General features: G+C 38.6%; 1 protein-coding gene across 1 annotated transcript in view; it reads right to left on the bottom strand.

Moving 5' to 3' along the window:
- arhgef17 (Rho guanine nucleotide exchange factor (GEF) 17) overlaps positions 1–24336 on the bottom strand; it is a 72279-nt gene that overhangs the window by 19579 nt on the left and 28364 nt on the right. The window contains exon 2 of the mRNA XM_015046004.1: positions 3474–3551. Within this exon, the coding sequence (XP_014901490.1) occupies positions 3474–3551 (78 nt within the window). The remainder of the gene's footprint in view (positions 1–3473; positions 3552–24336) is intronic.

The raw sequence follows: 24336 nt of genomic DNA, 5'->3' as shown, positions 1-24336 counted from the left end.
ACTCAGAAAGAGTCCAAATAGTTTGGATGTTTGTTTTGTTTTTTTTCTTTCTTTCCTACTTATGGAAAGTTGCTGTTTGTATCATGAGTTTGTGGTGATTTTTCTAAAGAAAAAGATATAAAACTTCAGATATTAAACAAAGAGATATTAACATGGATAAACCTTACGATAACCTTATATTGAAGCAGAAAATACGATGGCCACCATAAGAAAGGCTTAAGGTAATCAATTATGCCACATGAACTGATCAGTAAATTATTGCGAGGGAACGTAAAAGTATTGTGGGGAAAATAAAAATCCTCCAGGTCCCGTAGGGGGCGCCGCAGTGTTGGTTACACAGTCACAAAAACCAAAAACCAAAACCAGAAACGAGTAATATGGGGAAAGTTGTCGGATTTAGGCCACTTTTGCCAGAAGTGTGAACATAATCTTAATATCTGCGTTCCTCTGCAGGAATAGCATGTTCACTGTGATGTGCACTAAGCTTTATTCTGTGTGCTATTCGAGAACCACTGTTTTATAGAGATTAAAATAAATACAGGGAGACTGTGCTTACTGGTAAGGTGAGTTTTAAAAGCAATGTGCTGCGGTGCATTTGATTTAAGAGTGTGAGAGTAAAAGGAGGCCTGAATGCAAATACATGTCGCATGTTTCCATCTGACATTCGCAACAACGAAAACCGTGTATCCTGCTCCTCGGTTATGTGCTACTTTTTATCGCTCCATCATATAAAGTCGTCCTCCAATGTCATAAAATGTAGAAAACGTCCTGGGAATTAAATTTATACCCCAATGCAAGGCATTGTAGCTCAATGAGTGGGATGCTCATGTGAAGACAGGTTCACAAATCCCCCTAAAACTGTCTGGTTCTGAGGCGGCAATAAACACCAACTCAGCTCAGAGTTAGAAAGTCAGCTCAGCAGGATCTGCAAGATCCCAAATAAACAATGTTTGTACCTCTGCTGTGATCTCCGTTGTTTTGTTTTCTGGGATCAGTTTTTTCTATTTCCCACCACCGTTCTTCCAGCACACCAGCGCTGCGCATAAGCCACAGGGTGCTTTCATTCGGTTTTAACAGATCAATGGGCTAAATCTGCTGTTTGTTAAACCGGGAGATTGTTACGGCGAGCCCCCCACCATCCACACATAAACTGATTCGTGTCTCTATTTCTCCGCATCAGCGTGATCTTCACTGAATCTGAACGATTCGGTTTGCACAAGATGCGGAATCCGCATTGAGATTATTGCAGTTTTACCGACTCAAATGGATTTGCTGTACTAAACACTGGGTTTTATTTTGTGAAGGTTTGAACAGCCACATGACGAGAAGTTCTGACTTTTGTTGTCGGGACTGCTAAGCATTTGAGCTGTGGACTGAGAAAACCCCTCCACAACTAAACTACCCTGAATTTTTATCTGAATTCCTTTTAATATTGTTGCCTTTTCTTTGTCTCCCAGTTTTATTGATTGTGGGGTTAAAACTGGGCTCGAGTCAGACACCATAACTCCAGAAGTGAGATGCATGCTGTGAACCAGTAAACATGAGGGAATTTAGGAAATTCAATTTAAGCAGAAGTGGACTCAGCCGGATATGACCTCCAGGCACCACAAACAGAAACCAGACCTTATAGCTTATGACCAAGACAATCTGGAGTTTACGCCATTTGAAATGTAGACAGGACTGAGATTTTGTCAATGCAGCACTGATTCAGCTTGTGCTTTTATTAAGTGCATCATAAGATCTCAGTATTTTTTTAATCTCCAGACACTATAAAGAAAAAAAAGATGAAGCTGTGCGGCCTTTAACTAGGTTGTTTTGAATCGTGTTGTGAATTACATAATCTTATGTAAGATTGGTTTAGCGCATGTCTATCTTTAACTGTTTAATAAAACAAACTGTGAAGTTTGCTTCACCATTTGATTCTTTTTCATATTTCATATTTGTGTGTCAACATTTCCCTTATACAGATGTCATATTTCTCAAGAAAAATTCAAGTGCATGTTGCTGGGTCAGTTCTAGCTTTAAAGCTAATTAGCAGTCTGCAACCTACCATCATAATAGATCAAAATAAACTGATAATGTTAAACAAAGTAGTTAACAACAAGTATGTGAACAAAATTTTCACGCAAAAACAATTTTTCAGAGACCACAGAAAGAAAACTTGTGCTGAAAAATAAAAGTAATTCACTTATTAACCCATGTGTGCTCCAGCATTCATTTACACCTCCGAAAGTACTGCTTAATGCATTTCATTTGGGAGTTAGGAGCAGCTATGTCAGAGCAGACATCTGATCCAATCATGGCTAACCATATTACTCAAACTAAATACGCTATGCACAAAAAGTTTTCCAAAAAAGTCCCAAATGAAGAAGGTTCGATTTGAGTCCTGGCCGGCGCTGCTGCAGAGCGGCCTAAGCTGGAGCACATCAGAAGCCCTCCCTCAAGGATCTGCACTCTGCAGTCTCCGTGGTAACGCATCTTTTTCCCAGTGTCGTCATGGGAACACAGCTGAGGATTATTCACTTTGTGGCCACACACAAACTCAGAAATACATGAGCAAGAAGAGCGCAGTCAGTGTGCATGTGGGATGTAACATGTCCCTACAAAAACAACTCTCACACACACACACACACACACACACACACACACTGCAGGGAGCTTAAACAAACATACACAACGAACAGCGACGGGCTGCTCAACCAAGTGGTTGCAGTTTGTACTTGAATCTGTGTGTGTAACTGTGCTACAGGGAGAGACAGATCGTACTGCTGAAGATGTGGGGTAAAGGTTAGTTAGTGGGTAAAGCACAGAGAGGTATGGGACATATAAGGAGAGTGGATGTGTGTGTATATAATATATATATATATATATATATATATATATATATATATATATATATATATATATATATATTTAAAATAAAATACGCTTAGAAATCTCATTTAAAAAGATATTTTAATATTATAATTACAATTATTATTATTATTATTATTATTATTATTATTATTATTATTATTATTATTATTAACTGATCAGTAATGTAAAGACATCTTTGAACTGGATTAAGACATTTTATGGTCTCAACTCTCTGTAAAACCGTCTGAGCGGCACTGGATCACAAAAATGCTGGAAAGTGTGTTTTAAATTTAAAAGGCTGTTATGATTTTACTTCTCTGGTTTTCCAGACGCTCTACTGCGCGTGTTTGTGTGTGTGTGTGTGTGTGGGCAGATACTGCTGATGACAGGGAGTTGTGATAAGGTTAGCAGATAATCCTGGCCTAATGAATGACAGTAAGTGGATTACATAACACCTTTGCTACCTACATTTGTTATTCATCGCCTCAGCGCTCTGAGTTTACAAGCCGGTTGGTAGTTTTTTGCCTTCTGTGTGCACAGATAATGTGCGTCTGAGAACAACGCTCGCTTATGAGGGGAGAAATATCAGCAGATGAGTGAGTGTTTGAGTGTGTCACCTGAATAAGAGTGCGTAGAGACTCAACATATGACTGCTCTGTGTCCAGGAGGGTCATCATTACATGCTTTCTCATGTCCTACAAAGACAAAGAGACAAGGTGAATAAATGAAGATTAGTCATTGCATTCATTTCTTACAAACACAATTAATGCTGATTTATGTAACTGTAACCTTCAATGTAGAATATAAAACATGAGGGAACACAAACAGTGGCATGTAGACACATTCTTCCATATCATAAGGAACTCATGTTAAAATATTCCTAAATGTGCAAAAACTAGTAAATCTGTAAAATATAACTTAAAAATGTGAAAGGACGTTTAGATACCCAAATGTTCAAACAACACTTAAGAAATATCCATCAGTGTCACCAGATTCTTGTGAGCTGTTTTTGTAACTTAAGCAAATTAATCTTCTTCCTGCTAGATGTATATAAGATGAATACTTTGCTATTTCTTGCAGACTTCATGGCGGAAAAGTTATAGCAAGAACACAGATGCACAGCAAGCACACACACAAAAAAAACTCTCCAGATTAGAGGTGACAAAAGTCATAAAATGCCCACGAGAAAACCTGACTCAGCTAAACACTCTTGCCGTGACTCAAGACGATATGTGGATGTGACCTAACAGCCTGCTCCAACATACTGACATCAGGAAGGAAACAAAAATAACAGAAAGTGCAAGGATAAGAAAAAGAAATGCGGGAAGTTCTTCCACAGAGCAAGAAACATCAAGATGACAACATACCTTCCCTATTAATTTTACATATTGTATTAAAAATATCCTTCTTCTGACAAAATGCTGCTACATTTCAATTGCTTTCCTATGTATATATAAATTGACCATATTGTGAGATTCCCACCCCATCAATTTCTATCCATAATTAATTGTAACCGAATATAAGAGTCCTGTTGAAAATAATTCTAATGTTTTATTTTGCATTGCAAGTCAACCTTAAAAATACTGTGTGTGATATAAATATCAATGAACACTTCCCCACTGATAAACATGATAGTGGTAGCATCATGCTGGAGGAATACTTATTGCCAGCAAGACATAGGAACTTGGTCAGAGTTGATTTTAATGTAGATATTGTTAAACACGTGGAAATCCAATAAGGAAACGTGGTAGATCTAAAGCTAAGGCAGAGACTGAGACTCCATTTGGACTTACAACAGAGCAACAAAGAAACGGTTCATATCAAAGCGTTAAGTCCAGACCAACATATGTTAGGGAAAGTGTAGCAAGACTTAAAGTGTTGTTAGCTAATGTTTTCAGTTCAATCCGAATAAATTTGAGCTATTTTGCAAAAGCCGGCCAGAAATCGCAGTTGCTACATGTGCAAAGTTAGTGGTAGAGTCTTGCCCCAGAAGACTTGCACCTCAGTAGATAACCCACTTAAAGACACAGCAAGGACAATGTGGTCAAATTTGATTACCTAACCTGTCAAAACTTGATAAACCATTTTCTATGTCCTAGATCAGCTATTAAGAAACGATGGCTTGCTGGAGGCATGAACTCTGCTGAAGTTTTAAATTGAACACAATTGCAAATATTTGGCTGTGGAATATGTAATGCGCAAGCTCAATGAAGTTTAACGGAAAATTTGTGCACTGTGAACAACACCGTGGGGAGTGAGGCTACGTCATCTTTGTCAGGCAATAAAATGTCTTGTACGTTCCTCTTGCTGCGATTTTAATTGGTCAGTGTTTGGAAGCGTGGCCAGTACAGACTGAATGGCTTTGTTCACTTCCTCCGCTGCCATTCCCAAACATCAAACCTACTACAGGCAGACTACGGTTCAAAAACAATGCAGAAAATCAACATCAATCATTCACAACTCCTTCTGTTCGCTGACTGGCCTGGTTGAAATTCAATTGAAGAAATCCAACTCAATGGCAGAAATCCTAGACAGCGTGAGGAAGAGAGATGAGAATGCATAGAAAGGCAATGGCCAAACTAAAGGAAAACTAACAGGAACTGCACTTGTGCTTCTCAATCACAGATAACATGTAAATGCTCTAATCTGTCAATAATCTGCTTTGATGAATACAATTGTGTTACTTCCGCCATTTAATTTTGTGGCTATTTGGCAGCAACAACAAGTGGAGAGGAAGTGTGTGTGTGTGTGTTTTAAGGGGTAGGAGTGTGAGGGGGGTGGGAGGTTGAGGGATATGAGGAACATGTCAGATGTATAATCTGGGGGGATCTCAGGGGAGGTTCCCAAAATATTCTAGTACCAAACAGGACATAAATATCAGAGGAAGCCGCAGGCAGAGCCGTGTGGTGCTTGTACAACCACAGAGGCTCTTTCTCCCTCTCCCCGTCTCAGAAGGAGAGGTTGCATAAAAATACACTATGGAGGACTTATTCCCCCCTCTTCGCCTGCTCTGCTCTGCCAGCAGCTCTTTGCCCTATAAATAACCTTAACAATAACTTCCCAGAAAGGGTATGTTTAGTGTTTGGCATCTGTGGAGGTCCCAGGGGCACCGAGGGGTTCCAAGTGGGGCCGAAAGGTGGTGTTTGGATGGGGAGGAATGTGTATCGTTGTGGGTGAGGGGGTAGTGAGTGAGAAAATTGCTTTTTACAATACAGAAGAGAGTGTTTAACACTTTTTGTTGAAGGGGTTGTACCCAACTCTCTTCTTTGTCAGATTAATTTCCATTTACCTCAATGTTGCCATTCCAGTCTGCTCATATGAACACAAACATACGGTGAAATAAACAAGGCTACAGGGCGAAGCACGCGATGCAGAGTAATCATCATCTCTTTATTTCCCATAATTACCCAGAAAGTGGGGAGTTACTCTGAATGTTTTGTGCTCCAGTACCTTCTTATATTATGTAGCAGGACTAATGTTAGACGTCTCAGTTACTCTGTGACGGTTCCTATTACTCGATCTGTAACAATCACTTACGGTGTGGTAAAAAAGGATTTTCCCCATCACAGATATCTTGTTTTATTTTTTGCCCTTTCTTTTCTGGCACTGTTTCAGCCTGAGTAAATACTTTAAGCACTCTGATGATCCCCAAGACTTCTGGGGGAAATAATGTGTGGACTGGAGAGAAAACTGTGGAACTTCTCTGGTGTAAAAACTAACAGAATCTCATAAAAAAAAATTAAATAAAGAACATCACATGGCGAAACAGCTTTGCTTCAGAGGATAAACCCATCTCACACAGTATCAAACCGTCTTCCTAAATCTTATTAAACATGACAACGGCACACATGCATACAAAATGAAAACGCGTAAAATACCCTGTGTGAATTGCTAATTTGAATTACGCCTCATTTACAATGATTACAGTGATAAATGCAAATCTCGTTTTCCTCATGGAAGCTAAACTGAAATCAACAACTTAGATTGGTTGCTGTTTATTCAGACTTAGCATTTAATAAGAGGAATTTGCAAGTCCTGCTGTAGGATTTACAGATCTTTTGTAAGATGTGCTGAGATGATAATGTTCTCTGGATGACCGGACAGGAAGACGAGTGATACAGAAAGATACGTTTAGATACGAGGAAAAAAAAAAAAAAAAAAAAGAGGGGAACTTCCCTACGGACAAGAATGTTTTTCAATTTTCCCTTGGTTGTCTTTATTAAATTACACACACACGCACATCAGAACATGGAGAAATAATGCTTGGAATGTCACTTTCATTTCATGTGCCAGGTTACCATAGCAGCCCCAGCTGAGAGGTCGAACAATTACGGGACGACAAGTGATTCGCTGTGCAGTTGACAGTAGTTTGAGACGAAAGTCAGCCTATATGCTCAGTCCGGTTTCTGTCAAACTTCAGCACAAAACACTGGAACCACTACAGTAAGACAATCAATGCTCAGCTCACGAAGCTAAGCAGACATAGAAAAGAAAAAAAAAAGCTCAAGAGAGAATATTTGTGATAGACAATATAATTGGATGAATATGATTAAAATTTGTAATATTTTGAAATTCTATTCAACACCGATTCATTTGAGCTTTACTCTGTTCTTATTGTATGCACACACAAAAAAAAACAAAAAAAAAAAAACAAGATAAGATCCTCTGTGGACCTGTCAGAACGGGAACAATCAGACCTGATTGTTACACCTATAAACTGCAGCGCATGTGTGAATAGCGCATACTTAAAAAGAAATGAAGCCAGTTATTAAACAGGAGACAAAAGTATAATCAAGCTTACAAAATCAGTATCTTTTGTTCTTCTAGTTTCAACTGACACTCAACCCCAACAATGTTTTTTTGTTTCTTTTTAGGATGAGACCAAAATTACTTAATAAAAAACAGGATCCATTAGTACACCATTGATCCATGGAAACACATAGGATCCAATCAAAACCTTCTGTGGCAATGCATCCAACAAATGTCGATGTCAAATTTATTTATAATGCACTTTAAAAACAGGTGTAAAACTGCACTAAAGTGCTGTGCAAGAACAATAATAAAATAAGTTGATGAAAAGAAAAAGAGAAATATTACAAGAAAAGAAAGAAAATCCATATCTATTGTTAAAATGATATAGGTAATAAGTAAAAAAAAAAATAGAAAGAGAAAGAGAAAAGTGTATTTTTCTTACTTTTACACCTGCCAGCGTCAGGTTGATTTATACAATAGTCCTATTTTTATTCACTTTTAGGCAACTTCACCTTCTGCAAAATGCCTGACACAAACACATCTTTGAAAATATCACCTCAAATGGAAGAGAAAAATGGATACGTGCGACAAAAATCAGCATAATCTAAATTAAACGCACCCAACAGAACCAATGAGTCATCGTCATTTAAAAATGAAACCGGAGAGCCTTCATTATGCCAGCACTGCATATCTCAGGAATGATGTGGCTTTAAAGATGGAGTCTGTGTAATTCAATCGCCCCACAAACAGAGGAGGGGTAATGATTTTTGGGCAGACAAGTCCGTACATCACAGTCTGTTCGTCTGAGAGGGGATTCACATCCACACGTAAAAGTCGTAAAACATTGCAGGTTGGATTTTTCTTGCCTCCAATACGTTAACAGTGTCTAACATCAAGCTTACTCAGCAGTCTGAGTGTGTGTGTATGTGTGTGTGTGTGTATTAGTACATCATGTTCTCCTAAGGTTACACATGTCCTCTTATGCGCTTTAGCGATGATGGGGACACAGCGGACAAAAAAATGATCCCAAATATTCCCGGCAAAGGAGAACGTAGGAACACTGGATGACAAACATAGGACAATAATCTCAGACAGCTTTTACAAATTAAACCAGAAATCCACATGCGCATTACAAAAACCTTTTTGTTGCTGCCTGACAATAAGTCAAACTAAACGTTCACTGTTATTTTATAATTTTACTTCAAACTCAAACGTTACCATACAGCTCTTTAGTATGTGGTATAATTTCCCTTCAAATTGCATGACTTGGATTTAATATTTTGCAGATCCTTCCGCGACTTTCTTACATTGTAAATTACCTGCATTTGTATGTTTTGTCAAGTCCAAAGACTCCAGTTACACTACATGCGTTCAACATGCATGTATGTGGATTTGTGTAAAATGGAGCTATGATGAGCAGGCTTTATCTTACTTTTAAAGCAACGGCTTCTTCCTCTATGTGTGGCTGTCCATGTTGAACAGGACTTGTTTTACTGTGCACAATGACACACTTTTATCTTACCAGAAATCAATCAACATCTTCCCAGAATATTTGTAATTTGCTCTGGGGTGGATTTGCATATTTAGCACCAAAACGGCTTCGTCACTGAATAATCTTTGTTTAAATAAACCGTTTAATTGTTGGCACTTGAATTTTACCTGAACAGGGTCGAGCGGCACTTTCACTCTTCAAGAGCCGGATCTAAGGATGAACTAGACTTGTGTCTTCCTGATATCTTAGCTGATTTCTTTTGTGTTTTCCACGATGCCAAACAGAAACGGAGTGTATTTGAGGTGTTTCCTTGAAATACATGCAGAGGTGTGACTCCGTTCAACTCAGCTAAACAGCACGAGCGATGAAGCCGCCGCCACCTGGTCTGTCCTAAAATGTTTGAGGGCATAGTAAGCCTGAGCAGAACTGAATAAGCAACATCTAAAAAGTATCTTTCAAATGAAAGCATCCCATCCACCCAGGGAAAAAAATGTGTGATTCAAATTCAGACCAGTGCAGGAAAAAAGGTGCAACTTTTATACAATGCATCAAAATATTTGGCTTCAACTCCATTTCAGTTGTTGTTTTTCATGCAACAAAGGGAAAAAATGTGTTTTCTTTTACTGTGTGCAAATGTTTAATCCTGTAGGACAGCTGCAATTTATGATGGTTTGCAATAATCTGCATGAAGCAGAATAAAAAAAACAAAAACAACAACAACAAAAAAAAAACACTTTTCAAAACTGAATGGGCTTTTTCTCTTACCAAAAATAAAACCCTTTCTTCCCCACGAGATTCCCTTGAATAATAAATGAACAGCTGAAAACATACAAGGTTATAATTAAAACATGTTTCATTTGTCTGGCTCTTAGTTTCCTAACTCAATAAAATACTTAAACAGAGGAGCAGGTGTTCAAGCACCTCACCGATTCTGGGTGATAAGAGTTCAAAATGGTGACAGTCATACAGCATAAAAGTCACCAAACTATGTCTGATGGTATAATATAGGAGAGGCTTCCTTCCATGTCTGTGCTTATAAAATAAGTATTACCATCCAGATAATATAAAGTACCCCTTTAAGTAATTCTTGACAAAATATCCAAAAGCACCGTTTTGAGTCGTTTTGCAATATTATTTTTTCTGCTCTTTTCCTGGAAAAATCTCTCTAAGAGAAGAGTGTGTAATTATTCCTTTTGCAATTTTACAACTTAAATGCAACATAGCCTTTCAACAAATCAATTAGTTCCTGCAGCCACTCTGCCTGCAGTCTTCAGTGGCGATATGGTCCTAATGCACATAGAAAATGCACGTGGTGGGAGTGCAAGCTCGATTCTGTCAGACACCCACATAACGATACAACTGAAGATGCTAAATGTTTGGTGACTATCTCTGTTCTGCTGTGCATCTCTTGTCCCAGGACCACAAAACACCACTGTGGCAGAGGACCACACTGCAAACACTCCACATAATCAACAAACCTCACATTAAAGCGGGAGGAACTGACAGAAGCATCTGTACAGACTGACTAAAGTTATTTTACCAAAAGCTTTAGTGATTAAAACACCGCTCCGTCCTCCTGTCACTGCTCTCGTCACACCATCTCCCACCTCCGCCTTCAGCCTCTCCTTTCCTTTTATCCTCCCCTTCTTGGCTACTGTATCCCTTGGCAACAGCTTGGCAAAAGCAGCAACAGGCAGCCTCTTAGTTCAACGTGAAACACTTCAACCGCGGCTTTCTCCGCATCCCTCTGTTAAAAATGCTACACAAGTGGGTGATTCTCTGAATTTGGTGCCTTTTGGGGTCTATGGTTACTTAAAAATAAACCACAAAAAATAGTGTTTTTGAACACTGCATCTATTGAAGGACTCTTTGAACCTCCAAGAAAATATGTCTGCCCACCTTATGCATGAAATCCCAAACATTAATACAATTTTCTTTGCTGCTTAGGTTGCTTTAAATTCAACCCCGTAACGGGACAATTTCATTCCTCTATCAGTATAACTGCATAACATAATTAAACTAATTCTTCCAGTTCCTCTGAGATCACCTGTCCCTTGATTAAAATAACCAATTGTAAGTATATTTTATTTGATTCTGAATCACAATAACTAGACTGATAAGTAGAATATGGCAACTTGATGTAAAATCACTTCTCATAAATCATGAAAATACACTTAAAAATAAAAATTAAATCAGGCTTTTTCATGTTTTTAAACCATTCTATAAAATTTGCATACAGTCCAACAGACATTAGTCTAATATTTGCTGTTGTTATAAAAAAACAAACAAAAAAAAAATTACAACAATGTATCGCGTTACAGGGTTGAATCCATTGTAAAAGTTGACCAGACTGTTATGGGGTTGAACCCATTGCCTGGCTTAACAAATAGTCCAACGTTCAACCCCGTAACAAAACCGCCATTTTTGTAACGTTACGGGGTTGAAGATTTTCACTAAAAGTTGCCATAAGTTCACATCAGCTAGGGTATGGAGCAACATATGATATGATGAAAACAAGAAATTAATATGCGTTTCAAAGACCATTCTTTACTTTTTCCCAAACAACAATAAATATTATTTATGTGCGTAACAGGGTTGAAAGGTTGAGCTTGACGATGTCGACATTTGGGTAAAAGAAATAACCAAATATAGGTAAGAAACTTTCCTAACACTTAAATCTCTTTACAGTGTGAGTGAGAAGAGACTTCAGTGATGTCACTTCCTGGTGACATCACTGCTGAGGAAATTGAACTGAACCATTATTTATAAAAAGGAGGAATTGGTATGTTGTTACGGGGTTGAACAAAACTTGAGGGACAGGATTAAAAAGTGCTATTTTATATATAATTAGTGTATTTTTTTATTTAGGATAAAGTATAACGAAAAATGTTTATAATGGTACAAATAACTTGAAGTTACTGGCTATTTGTATTTGTTTTATATTAACTGAAAAATGAACATTGGTCAGTGGGGACCTGCTCATTTGGCTGATTTCTACACTTCAACAACCCATAAAAATTTTTCAAAACCTGATTTTTAAAATATATTTGTATATGACATTACCAAAACACATGGATATTTCCATTTCTTGATTATCTCAAAAAATTGTGTTTGCATTATGTGAAAATCTTTGAGATAAACCTGTGGGACACAAAACAATTTTGTATCTTTAGCAAAATAAAATATGCTGAACATGATGTAGTGAACTGTCATATCACTTATGACTAAATTATGAACTCATCTTTCAGTCTTTACACAAAGTGTTTTTTATGGATGAAGCGTTTAAATGCTGGATTTTTCAAGGTTATCTTAAAAAGCATGCCTCAGATTTTGCCACTCTCACTCAAAATTTACACCCGACTCTTTTGCACATTAATCCTTCTTGATTACGCTGCAAATATTCTGATAATTTCATAGGATATTAATGAGCTGAAAGAGGTATTCGATAAGTGAGAAGAAGTGTTTATATACATATATATATATATATATATATATATATATATATATATATAGAACTATGCAAAACAAAGCCAGTTTGCTTTTACATAAGAAATCTTGAGCCACACAAAAAACTGCGCAACGTATCCACTCCCGCTTATTATTATGATCAATATCAGATAATATTGACGACAAAGGACTGCCTGGTTGCAATATTTGGACAGCATGTTTTTAGCATGCATCAAGTTTAAATGATATACAGAATCTGACCAGCTGAATGAACATACAGTTTAGCCCTGAACTATTCATACCGTCAGAAGATTCAGGTTTAAAATAATCTTTTAATTTCACCATCATGTTTTTTTCTGATTTGAAATAGTATTAGTTCTAATCAATTTCTTATTAATAGATGCTCTTTTGTTGTATTGTTTAATTAACTTTCTTTAAGCAGTAGCTCTCTAATCCAACCCTAAGCAAACTTAAAGGTTGGATTAAAAATATTTGAAATGTTAATATATCACAGGGAATTAATGAGTTCTAGAGAGGGGGAAAAAATATGAGGAAAATATGGATTTATCACAGGCAGTACCAATCAGCACAACATTTAAAAGTGTTGGGCAACCTCCTAATTAACATAGTAATTTGGCTACCTAGTTAAAAACAAGCAGACAAACAATATTACAACAGTGTTTTTTTCTATCTCACTCCGAGCCTGACAGTAGCATAATAAGCCATGGTTAAGACAAGAAAATCTTGAATATAATTATATCAGTGTTGTAGTTTGTTCCTTTTCCCACACAAATCGACCCTGATGTAAAAAGAAAAAAAGCCTCCTGTGTCAGCTTTGGTTAAAAAAAACCTCAAAACATCTACGAAGCAGCATGGAAAGACCAGCTGTGAGACTACTGAGTGAGGGCTCTGTGTTTAGGTGCTGGAGATTATCATCTCATTTACTCAGCTCTAATCATATAAAGGACAGGCATGAGGAAAAGAGACAGAACTCCCAAAGAGAGACGGACATTAGGCAGTCGAGACAGGGACGTAAAGAAAAGAAGGGAACTGAAAATGAGTGTCGATAGGAAAAGGAAAACTGAAGAGAGGAGAAACGGGACCTAATGGGAGGAGGAGGCGGGATGGAGTGCAATCTAAATTGAACTGGACAGGCAGGTGACGGTGTCCCAGATAACCACAGGAGGATGTCACAGGCAGGGGAAAAAAAAAAAAAACATCCGAATGGGCGATCTGGTTTACCTCTCCACCAGGGGTCCAGGAGCAAAGTCCGTTTCCATTCAAGCTGCCACCTGAGCTCCCACTGCTGCCATTCCTGAACACATCTCTGTGCACCATTTCTTCTCCTCCACCACCTTCTCCTCCACCGCCTCCTTCGTCTCCTGTGTTCTCCCCGCTCTCGTTCATTTCTTCCAGAGCGATGCTGAACTGGGCTAGGGTCCGAACCATCTGCAGCATACGGACCGCTCCGTGCGCCCGAACGCACCCTCCGCCTGGCGCATAGACTTTAAAACAAACTCGAGGGAACGAGGTTTTGATCTAACTGTTTATGCACACAGCTCCAGCCATTATGTGCAGAAAAGAAGGCGAAACGAAAAATAAGACACCTGAGGGGTTCGAGGAACCAACGCCTCTCCTGGTTCTTACAGCTCGCGATGCCCTGTTTCGGTTTTCTCTTCTCAAAAACAAATTACGGTCTTATAATTCAATCCTTCGGGAAAGCATTTTCTCTCTATGCTGTCCGCTCTTCCACGAATGAAGTCTTGAGTCTTCAGCGAGCCTCAAACTATGGGTTTGTTCTGCAGCAGGTACGCTCAGCCGCGCAGCTCGTCAAATCGTGTATCCTGTGCCACACACACGCATCCCGAATGCCAGGCGAAGGAGCGCACCTCAGCATGTCTGATCTGCTTCCACTGCATGGGTGATGTAAGCAGAGTTGGAGCGCACGTCGAGGTGTCTGTCTCTGTGTGTGTGTGTGTGTGTGTGTGTGTGTGTTACAGGCGAGACGCCCAGCATGTGAGTCTGTGTGTGGGTGTGAGCGAGTGTGTCACAGCCCTCCCTCTGGGTGTGTGTATAATAGGAGGCAGCAAGCAGGGCAGACGCTCGCAGCGCTTAGATCTGCTTCACACCAGCCAGACTCGACCAATCATCAGAAACGCAACGGATCCACTGAGTTAGGAAAGGGATAAGGAACTGAGAGGTGAGGGGCAGCCTGAGAAATCCTCCCCTAATGCCCTCACAGCTCACAAACACAGAATAGTATTGTCTCTTTCTTCAACCTCAAGTGAAAATTTCAACTTACAAAAAAAAAAAAAAAAGAAGAAGATTCATTATAATACATCGGTTTCTTTTGCTTCCTTGCACAGTTTGTATTATACGTCAAGTGTCTTGAGCTAAAACTTTAGATGCTAATGTAATTTTCAGACTGGTGGATGAAATGTGGTCACTTTAGATGCCCACAACTAAAACGGATGATGGTGTCTGAGGTGCTAAAGGCTACACAATGCTGGAAACGCAGCTGAGAGAGAAAAAAGGGAGGAAAAATATAGATTTAGAACCAACACCGTCATCACAAAATGAGCCAGAAACATTCCCATTTCATGATTTGGTCACAACGCAGAGAGCCCCATGAAAAACTACAAGTTGAATTTATAAACATTTGGTCTTTAAGTCTGTAGTCACCTAAAAATAGCAGTAAATGCTAAGTTTTCTGTTGTGCTTCAAGCTACTTAGACATGAAAAAGGACTCTTTCCTCCAGCTGGGGTTAGGCAGTGACTGAACAAAAAGGTCATTGGGGGACATTCAAAGGTCAAGTTCATCACAGGGAACACAGCCTTTAATCCACGTCGCCATAGGAACATCAGAGCAGCTTTCAAGGTCTGGTGACAATCTTTCTGTGCTAATAATCTGGTCCAAAGTTAAGTTTTAGCTCACAGTTAAGCATGTCTGAACAAAACCACCCATGACATAACGATTATTTCCAATGAATATATTAATATATCCACAAATCTTTCTTTCCTGATGTCAGATTCTTCTTCTTTTATTTTCTGAACGGCAACAGTGTAAAATGAAAGTGTTATAAAAAAAAAGAATCCAGAATTTACTGAAGTACAACATTTCACAAGCTCAGTTTGCATTATGCAATGCAAAACATAATCAGTCCTAAGATGATATCAAATAAGGTCTGAGCAATAGGATTCGAGATGGAGAAACGCTGCTCTGTGCGGTAAAAGATTGATTCTTGAAGATAATCTCTTGTCTAGAACTGATGTAAGTTTTTGTGAGCCATCCAAACTATCCATTCCCAAATGTTTCCAATGGGACCAGACCAGTAAACATACATAATAGTCTAACATAAGGAAGCATATAATCCTGTTTTAAACTGCAACATTTTCCAGTTAAGAGGTCAGGTGATTCCTAATCTCCATGTTTTAGTAACATGATATTGCCAGTTGCAATTTGTTGCCCCTGCATGACAAGAAGTTACTTTTTTTTTTTTTTTTTTTTTTTTTTGAGGAAAAATCACCCAGATAAACATTTTTCTTCTTTGAGCCCCATTGGAAACATCTCCAGTGGGATCTCCTTGCCATGTCAGGTAGCTGGACCTTTCCAAAGTTCAAAAGTGAAAGTTTGTGGTGTGGGAGGAGCAAGAGGACTTTGTATTTTTGGCTCTTTAAGACTTTCTCTTTCAAATCATCATTAGTGAGGGAAAAAATTTGGGTTAGCGGTTTTCCTGTGTTTGCATAGGGAGCTGCTGGATCATCTAGCTCTGAGAAAATGAAATTATTTTGTGTCCACTTCAATGATTTTTTATTTTTTTTGTCCTGTAACCATGAGCAACTTTTAAAGACATTTTTAGAAAATCTTTGAAGAGATTTTGCTGCATCCAACTCTGGCAGCGAATATGCATTGCAGGAGCCATTGTTTATGAGGATCAATGACAAATTCAAAGACAGAAGGTGTTTTTGTCATTTATTGCCATAATGGGAGTCAGGGTAATACGAGTGCCAGAAGGAAAATGACATGAAGGCCAGACTTATGTGCCAGTTTTGACTTTTTAAGTCTGCTGGTTATTTGTTCACCAGCACAAGTTTATAAAAATTTTGAAGCTCTAATTAAAACCTGGTTACGATCCACCAGTGCAGATTCTGAATCCCTATTATTACTTTCCCAGTGTTCAGATTTTGCTAAGGACTGTAATTCGCAGTTTCTGAAATTCTGAGTAAATGTTGATCAGACAAAACCAAATTTTTGCTTGCTGAAGCTGTGCATTAATACAGATATTTGTTCAAGCGTACGTGGATTCTGGAAAGTTTTAGCTGAGGTGAAGTTACACAAACAGGACATCCTCGTATGTGTCCTCTGAGTCACATGTCAGCATCGGCGGTATCTTGTTCCCATAGCAACTCATCAGCATTTCCTGTTTAGGTTAGGACTAATGCAGTTGCTGGGTCACAAAAGGATGGAGGGGGAAAAGAGGCATACATGCGAGCACGTGTGTGAGAGAGTGTGGATAAACTAAGGTGACGAAAGAGAACACAGTCTGTGCTGCGGGCTCGTGGCGAGCTGACCCAGATTTCCCTGAGGTGTGTGTTCCCTTTCTTTCTCTTTCACACACACGTATCCTTCACGCAGTCCGTTACTACATGGCTGAATGAAGATCACTGCATCCCCTTCGAGAAGCGAACAGGATGTTCCGATTACTTTCAGGTGCATGCTAGAGGACAAGGGTGAGGAGGAGGGGAGGGGGATGCAGAGCCAGACGAGTCAGAGACACTCAGTTTGTTTTCTATTAACACATTCACAAGAAAAAAAAAAATTCATTAAGGAAACTGTGTTGACAGTTCGGTAGAGACAGAGAAGCAAATTCAACAGCACTAAGAAATAAACCACCAGAGAGACCTCAGACTCCAACTCCACCCTGTTTGGAAATCTGTGTGTGGTTTAATTCCTGCCCCACCTTATCGCGTCAGTCGGCGCTACCCAGCCCCCGACCCGTCGTCGTCACCCCCATAAAACGCCGCCGTTCTGAGGGTAAACCTCAGAACGGCAAAAAATGTGGCACCTGTCAGCAGACACGCGGGTCCCACATTTTCGAGGGTGTGTGACTGCGAGACGCTGAGCGTTACCTCGGGAGAGGGTCAACGGAGGGTTGTCCAAACAGATCAAAACAGATTTTTCATCCCACACCTGTGCAGGCTTACAGCTCGAACCATGTGAGTGTGTTGGCGTGTCGGTGGCCCCGTTTGCTCCCATTGTTGATGATGGGAGCAGGAACACTTGGGCAAGGATTTCTTCATTCCACATGAAAGAAAAAAGAAAAAAAAAAACGTCCCTTCTCCGCCTACCGTTATATACCCTCATTATCACAGCAACAGCTTCTTCATAACTCAAATTTAGATAAGCTGAATCTATTCATGTTTAGAAAAACAGAGGAAACACTCGGACATTTCACCGAAAAGCTGATGAGGTTCTGTGAGCTGCTTTGACTGTTTCCGTTTTAAAAGCCGTCCGTACAACCAGCATGTACCACAGCTTGGCCTGCAGTGGCGCTACTGCAGTTACATTGATTGAAGGGGGAAAAAAAAACTGTCAATGCTTTCAATAACCACAAGATATGCTAGTGCTTAACATTTGTTTTATGCGCTAGTATGATGTAATTGGGTTTAACCCCATCTGCCCAGTCTGGTGGTGGTGGTGAATACGGCCCACCATAAAATAGGTTGTTCTGTTGAATACAATAATAATAACAATAATAATAATAATAATAATAATAATAATAACATTTGTTGTGGTTTTTTTTGTAAAAGTGCCCAACACTCTAAATCACGCTCTGTTGAAACACCTGATTTTATCAAGCCATTCAGTGTTTTTCTAGAAAACTTTAAACTTCTTCTAACGAAACCATTATTTTACTGGTTCTGATGTAGGTTTTGAGTGGTTGATTTAAAGTTTATTTTCCTCTTTAGCTTTCTAGCAAAAGCCGGAAGGGTTCGGTGCAAAAGTTGACTAGTTATTGCTCGAACCCTCAGTGAGTCCCTAAAACACAATTCTGCTTCTCTACGAGTATAATATGCTTTTGTGAAAAGCTCAGTCTTGCTTTTATCAGACTATTTAGTATTCTTGAGAGATGCTGGCTTTTAAAAAAAAAAATTCAAAGTGCAAACTTTAGAAGTGTTTGTGGCTAGTTTAATGTATTTTGGTGCATGTCCTTAGTGCTGGTTGCACATACTAAAGTTCATCTGCATAAAGACTGATGATCACTATTATTCAAGTAAGTTTGAATTAAGTCTCCTATTACGGAAGACAAAACCCTAAACTTTACGTTAAAGCAGATATGACTGCATGTTGAACGTAACAATTATATTTTTGAATCGATGATGCGTTATCTCCTTGAAAGACTGTTGAATTTCTCTAGAGAATATTTTAACCACCACCTGAATAAAGTGCCAGAAAATAACAGCAGGACGAACCCTTCAGCTTAAATCTGTTTAAAGTCTTTCCTTAATATGAAAAATACACACAAGCACAAGAGGGCAGCATTCATAAAAAGAACAACTCTTTACTAATTGACGATGTTTTCTATTCTGTAGTATGACAGCCAGCTGGTGTGACAAATTAAGGTATATTTAAAGATAAAAGTAACTTAAAATAAAAAAAAAGGAACCAGTGTAGACCAAAGGGAGACATTTTGTCAGGTTTCCATTTGAAAACAATGTTGATGTAAAACACAAAGTCAGCAAATCACCAACTGTGAGAAAACTGGATTAAAATGATGGAGGCATAGTTCATTTCTGCACGTTACAGAGAATTCACAGGTAATAAGATCTTCCTGCGCTCTAAATACGCCCTTATGGGATGGCATGCATCAGAGTGTGTGTGTGTGTGTGTGTGTGTGTGTGTGTGTGTATGGAAGAGAAATGTGGTGAAAAGAGCCTTTTGTCCCTGAGAGGTGAGGCTTAAACAAGGACAGCACTAGCCACAGGACTCAGACACTCGTATACAAACACATAGACAGACAGAGCAAGGACTCTCCCTTACTCCTGTCCAAACATGTGAACACCTGATATTACGTCTTAATAAAGCAGAAGACTAGAATGATACTAAAGCAACGAGTCATCTACTTAGTTTATAGCAGTATTTGTAATGAAAAAAGATTCTTCCTTTTGCAAAATTGTTCATTTAATAACTGAGCAAATATTCTAGAAAATAAAAGTACTCTTAAAAAAATGTTACACTTGCTGTTTGGGGAAAAACTACATACCGAATAGTATTTATGTGCGTTTCTGTGTAATTGCATCACATTATGAAAACTTGTACTTCTTCAACAAGCATAAGAATAACATGTCAAATCATACTTATGCAGAAGAAATGACTAAAAACTGATCTTGCTTCCAGAAGGAGTGTCCCATTTCTCAAATAAATATTTTAACCATTTCCTTAAATTAGATACCAGGGAAAACAATATTCAGCCTAACAGTGGCATCACCTGGTCAACGCTTCACAAAACGAATGCTCCTGTTCTGTTAACAATAAATCAATATCTTATTACATTACTATATGAACATAAAATGCAGTTTCTGAGGAAGAAAACTTAAACATCCATCCATTTATATCCATCAAAAACGGTCAAAGTATTTTCAAACCAAACACCATTTGTCAAAAAAAAAAAAAAAAAAGTTTATCAAGTTGGTTCTAAATGAAAATGAGAAAGTTTACAGTTTCTGTCTGTAAAGATCCTGATAAAGTTCCTCTGAGGAGAACAGCGTTGCTGCGATAACACCAGGAGGAGCCTTTGATCCACTCTGCAGCATCTTCGTCTTCAGTTTCAAGGTTTACAGCAAGTCTGTAATCTGACATCCCTTTCCACTTCCTGTCCGGCACCCCGTCCCACAGTGCAACAGGCTCCAGCGATAGCCATCAGCCACACAAAGAAGTTTTAACCCCAACACCACTCCGGAAATACCTCCTCTTCATCTGTCTTTCCCACCCAGTTTGTCCTTTCTGATGCCCTCTGCCATCTCCCTCTTTCCTTTCTCTTCAAATTTACAAGAACTTCCCTCCTCCTGCCTGTCACGGTTCCTCCCACACAACCAAATCTCCATTCTGCGTATTGCAGAGTTATTTTCGAAAATCCAAAGTGGTGCAAAAATTTTTTTTAAAAGGCTGAATTTCTCATCAGCTGCTCCTCAGCATACAGCGCTCTAGCATGTCCTCACACAGGGATGCCGATATTTATATAAAACTAAAACAGAGAGATAAGAACGCGATGAGATGAAATAAGAGGAAATGCTGATTCAGGAGTTATCAATCCTGTTAATAGAGGCAAAGTCTGAACATATGTGATTTTTACAAAACTGTACTGTAATTGTAATCACTTTCCTTTCTCTCTTCATGCTCTTTCTTCCTTTTTTTTTACCCCTTCCTCGCCCATTTCCATGGTTACCTCCATTTCTCCATCATTATCCTGCTTTCCACAACATTCCTGACCCCTTGCTTCCTGTAATCCCTGTGCGTCTAGCAAAGAGCGTCTTTCTCTTGCGTCATTAGACATGCGAACATTGCAGTTTTAAAAAGGCGGCTAAATCAGAGCTTCGGTGCACCTCCAGCAGTGAAACGGAGTGGGAGTTAGCCTGTGACAAATCAAAGTGAGATGAAATGAGAAGATGTCTCAGGGTGCACAGGAAGAATCAGAAGAGAGAGTGATGAGGGGCTTTCTTTTGTTTAACCAAGAGGAAAATATTTAAATGCGGCGTAAACAGAGACACCTCACTGTCAGAACAAACCGGGGCAGCAAGAGAAGAAACAACAAATCAGAGGAAGGTTTTTCAGGCTGTCCAATCGAGCCTTATGCTGCGTGGTGATTTGAATCTTTTGAGATACAACACTGAGAAAAAGTGCAAGATGCAGAATTTGAAAAAGTACCCACTAAAAAAAAACAACCTTCAGTCACAGTATTTTTAAAACCTTGGCGCTATCAAGAAGGCCATGTTGTTTTCCCATCAGTTATTTCAAAAATGTAACGTCATGTTTGTTTGTTGTTTGCATGAAGTTGTTTGAACGTGGAAGCAAAGTTTGTGATGTTATGAAATAAAACGAATGAGAAATATGGGGTCTGCAGGTTGTACTCCTCATTCAGTTTGGTGAATATTTGATGACAAATAAGAAGCAGAAACCAATAAGTGAAACTGAGCTGCTCTCTTGCATGCACTTCCTGAGTTAAAGGTGCAAATTTCAGCCAATTTTAGGAGTGAATTGTTTTAGAATTACCATAAAATAACTAAAATTAAAAAAAGCTGATTGTTAGTATAAATGTCTTAAAATGAAATTACGTATTAAACAGATTTGGGTGCAGCACTGTTAGAAGTAGAACTTGGTTATCCAAGAACGCAGTCTTGAAGAATGTCATAAATGAAACTAGCAAACGGCAAATGAAGAAGACGAGGTGAATTTCAACCATCAAAAAGCAACAAGTCACATTTTTTTTTTACCTTTTGGATATTAGCTTTTGAAAGATGTTTCTAACTATTCCAGCAGCCATTAGCTTCATACATGCTAATACTAAGTAAGCTAACATGCAAAAAGTTCTTGGAGTAGCACTACTGTACGGGGAAGTCAAAATAATATTTCATATCAGGTAAACAATGATATCTTTCTGAAAACCTTCAAAATAAAAGCTTTTAGATCACTAAAATGGTTGGGACCTAAATAACACATTATCTCTGTTGGGCACAAACCTTGCATCTCCATTTTTAGCTATTCTTGAAAGAATCCACTCAGCTGATCAATGAAATCAGTTTTGTGAAGATCTTTACAGATAGCTCATAACTTTGACCTTAAAAGTATGAGGTTGACCTTAAAAGTGTGAGGTTACATTTAGGAAGTACAATGGTTATTTCAATGTCTTGAAAAGTCACATTTTCAAAAAACATGGTTCCTGTCTGCTGTTACACCCATCATCATTTGTAAATCTAGCTAAGCCTTTATTGTTTCAGGTCAGCTAGGGTTACTAAAAACACCTGGGTTTTATAAAAAAGGGAACAAATTTGAGAAAACTTTATCCCCTCCAATGTTGGTTTTGGGACAAAGATCTAAAGTTTAAGCCTCTGATGTCTTTTGTTTAAAAACGCTTGTTGACCGAAGCTGCAACTTGGTTTAGCCGGAAAACAATCCCTGGGACAGTGTTTCTAGCAGTGGCAATAAGCAAAGCACAAAACAGCAAAACTAAGGAAAATGTCATCAACACCCTTAATGTTTGTCAATTACGTAGATTAGATTTCCACTGTTAATTTATTTCATAACATCACAAACTTTGCAATCTTACAGCAGGAGCATTGAGAAATTATCTGATGGATTTGTAAAAGAACCAACCGGGACACATTTTTATGAAAACACCAATTGGATGAGGTTTTCTCTCCGTCTCAACCTCTCACAATGCCAACAGCTTCAGAGAGTCATCAACTTTTTCTCTTATTTTCATTGTCCATTTGAAAGCTGGGCAGCACAACAGAGTTCCCAAGCTGCAGAGTTCCCACAGATTTTCTTAGAAAGAAACTCGTAAACCAGAAGAGTAAACCAGACGCCAGACGGATGGTCTCAATTCAGTAACATAAAAAAAGATTAGGTCTTGGCAGATAAAGGTGAGATTGATAGGAGAGAGTCACTTCTCATGCACAAAAATGTAAATTTCACAAATACAGATGCTGCTGTACTTGGTGCAAAGAGGAGTTAGTTTACATGCTTCCCTTTAAAACGCAAGAAAATGTAACCACAGAAGAGATTTTTTTAAAGATTAAAAGAAAGAAAAATCTGTGTAATGAACATCTACAGGCAGGTCAGCAACTCCAGTTACCACAGAAACAGGCAAATGGTACAAAAAGCATGAATGAGACAGCAAACAGCCAAAAAAAAAAAAAAGACCCAGTTACACATCCAAACAATATAATATAATAATGCTGCAGCAACACACTAAATAGGAAGTGCAGCTGCCCCATTGTGAAGTTCCAATAACTGGGTCTGACACATGCAAAAGATAAAGTAAGTGAATGGAAACGGATATGTGGCAGAAGTCTTTGTGAAGGATGTAGGTCATTAAAGAGGACCCATTATACTTCCTTGAACAAGCGATGATAGGAATACGGTAAATACAAAACAAGGTCATCACATTTAGTTTTTTGTTCTTTTTTTACATAAAATACTTCTTAGATAATAAGATTCAACTTCTTCAGCTCTGCCTACTTTAAGCTCCTCTCAGAATGAGCTGTTTTAGGACCTTTTCAGGCCCAGGTCTACTCAACATTTAACACGCGCACATAAAAATGGCTGCAAACGGATGTGCAATTTTATAACCATACGTCTTTGAAAAGCAGAAGAAGAGCTTGCTGCACAACCAACCAGAATGCAGCAACCACTGGTTTCTGAATCCAGCAGCCATTGTACAGTGCATACGCTGGTAAAACCAAACCTGTCGGAGCGCCGCTTGGGTTGCCAGGTAATGGGGCAGTGTTCGCTGATTGTGACTTAATAATCACAATCGCAATCTAGCAATAAGTTAGAAAACGTAAAAATGCTGTCTTACTTTTTTTAAATGCTTGAACTACTTCTAGAAGCAGAAGAAACCCAGAAGGAAGTTCAAAAACACACTAAAAGCGAATTTTGCACAATACATCTCCTTTCAATAATGTAGTGACAACATGTGACAANTAGANAAATATGAAGCTAAATATGAGTCTCATAACATTAAGGAGCTCTGAATGTTTGGTTAGGATTAAGAAAATGTTTCAGTTTT

This window comes from Poecilia latipinna, unplaced genomic scaffold (genome assembly GCF_001443285.1).
Source record: "Poecilia latipinna isolate Pla-1442-1.1 unplaced genomic scaffold, P_latipinna-1.0 Scaffold759, whole genome shotgun sequence".
Taxonomy (NCBI): domain Eukaryota; kingdom Metazoa; phylum Chordata; class Actinopteri; order Cyprinodontiformes; family Poeciliidae; genus Poecilia; species Poecilia latipinna.
This window is presented reverse-complemented; position numbering and strand designations above follow the sequence as displayed.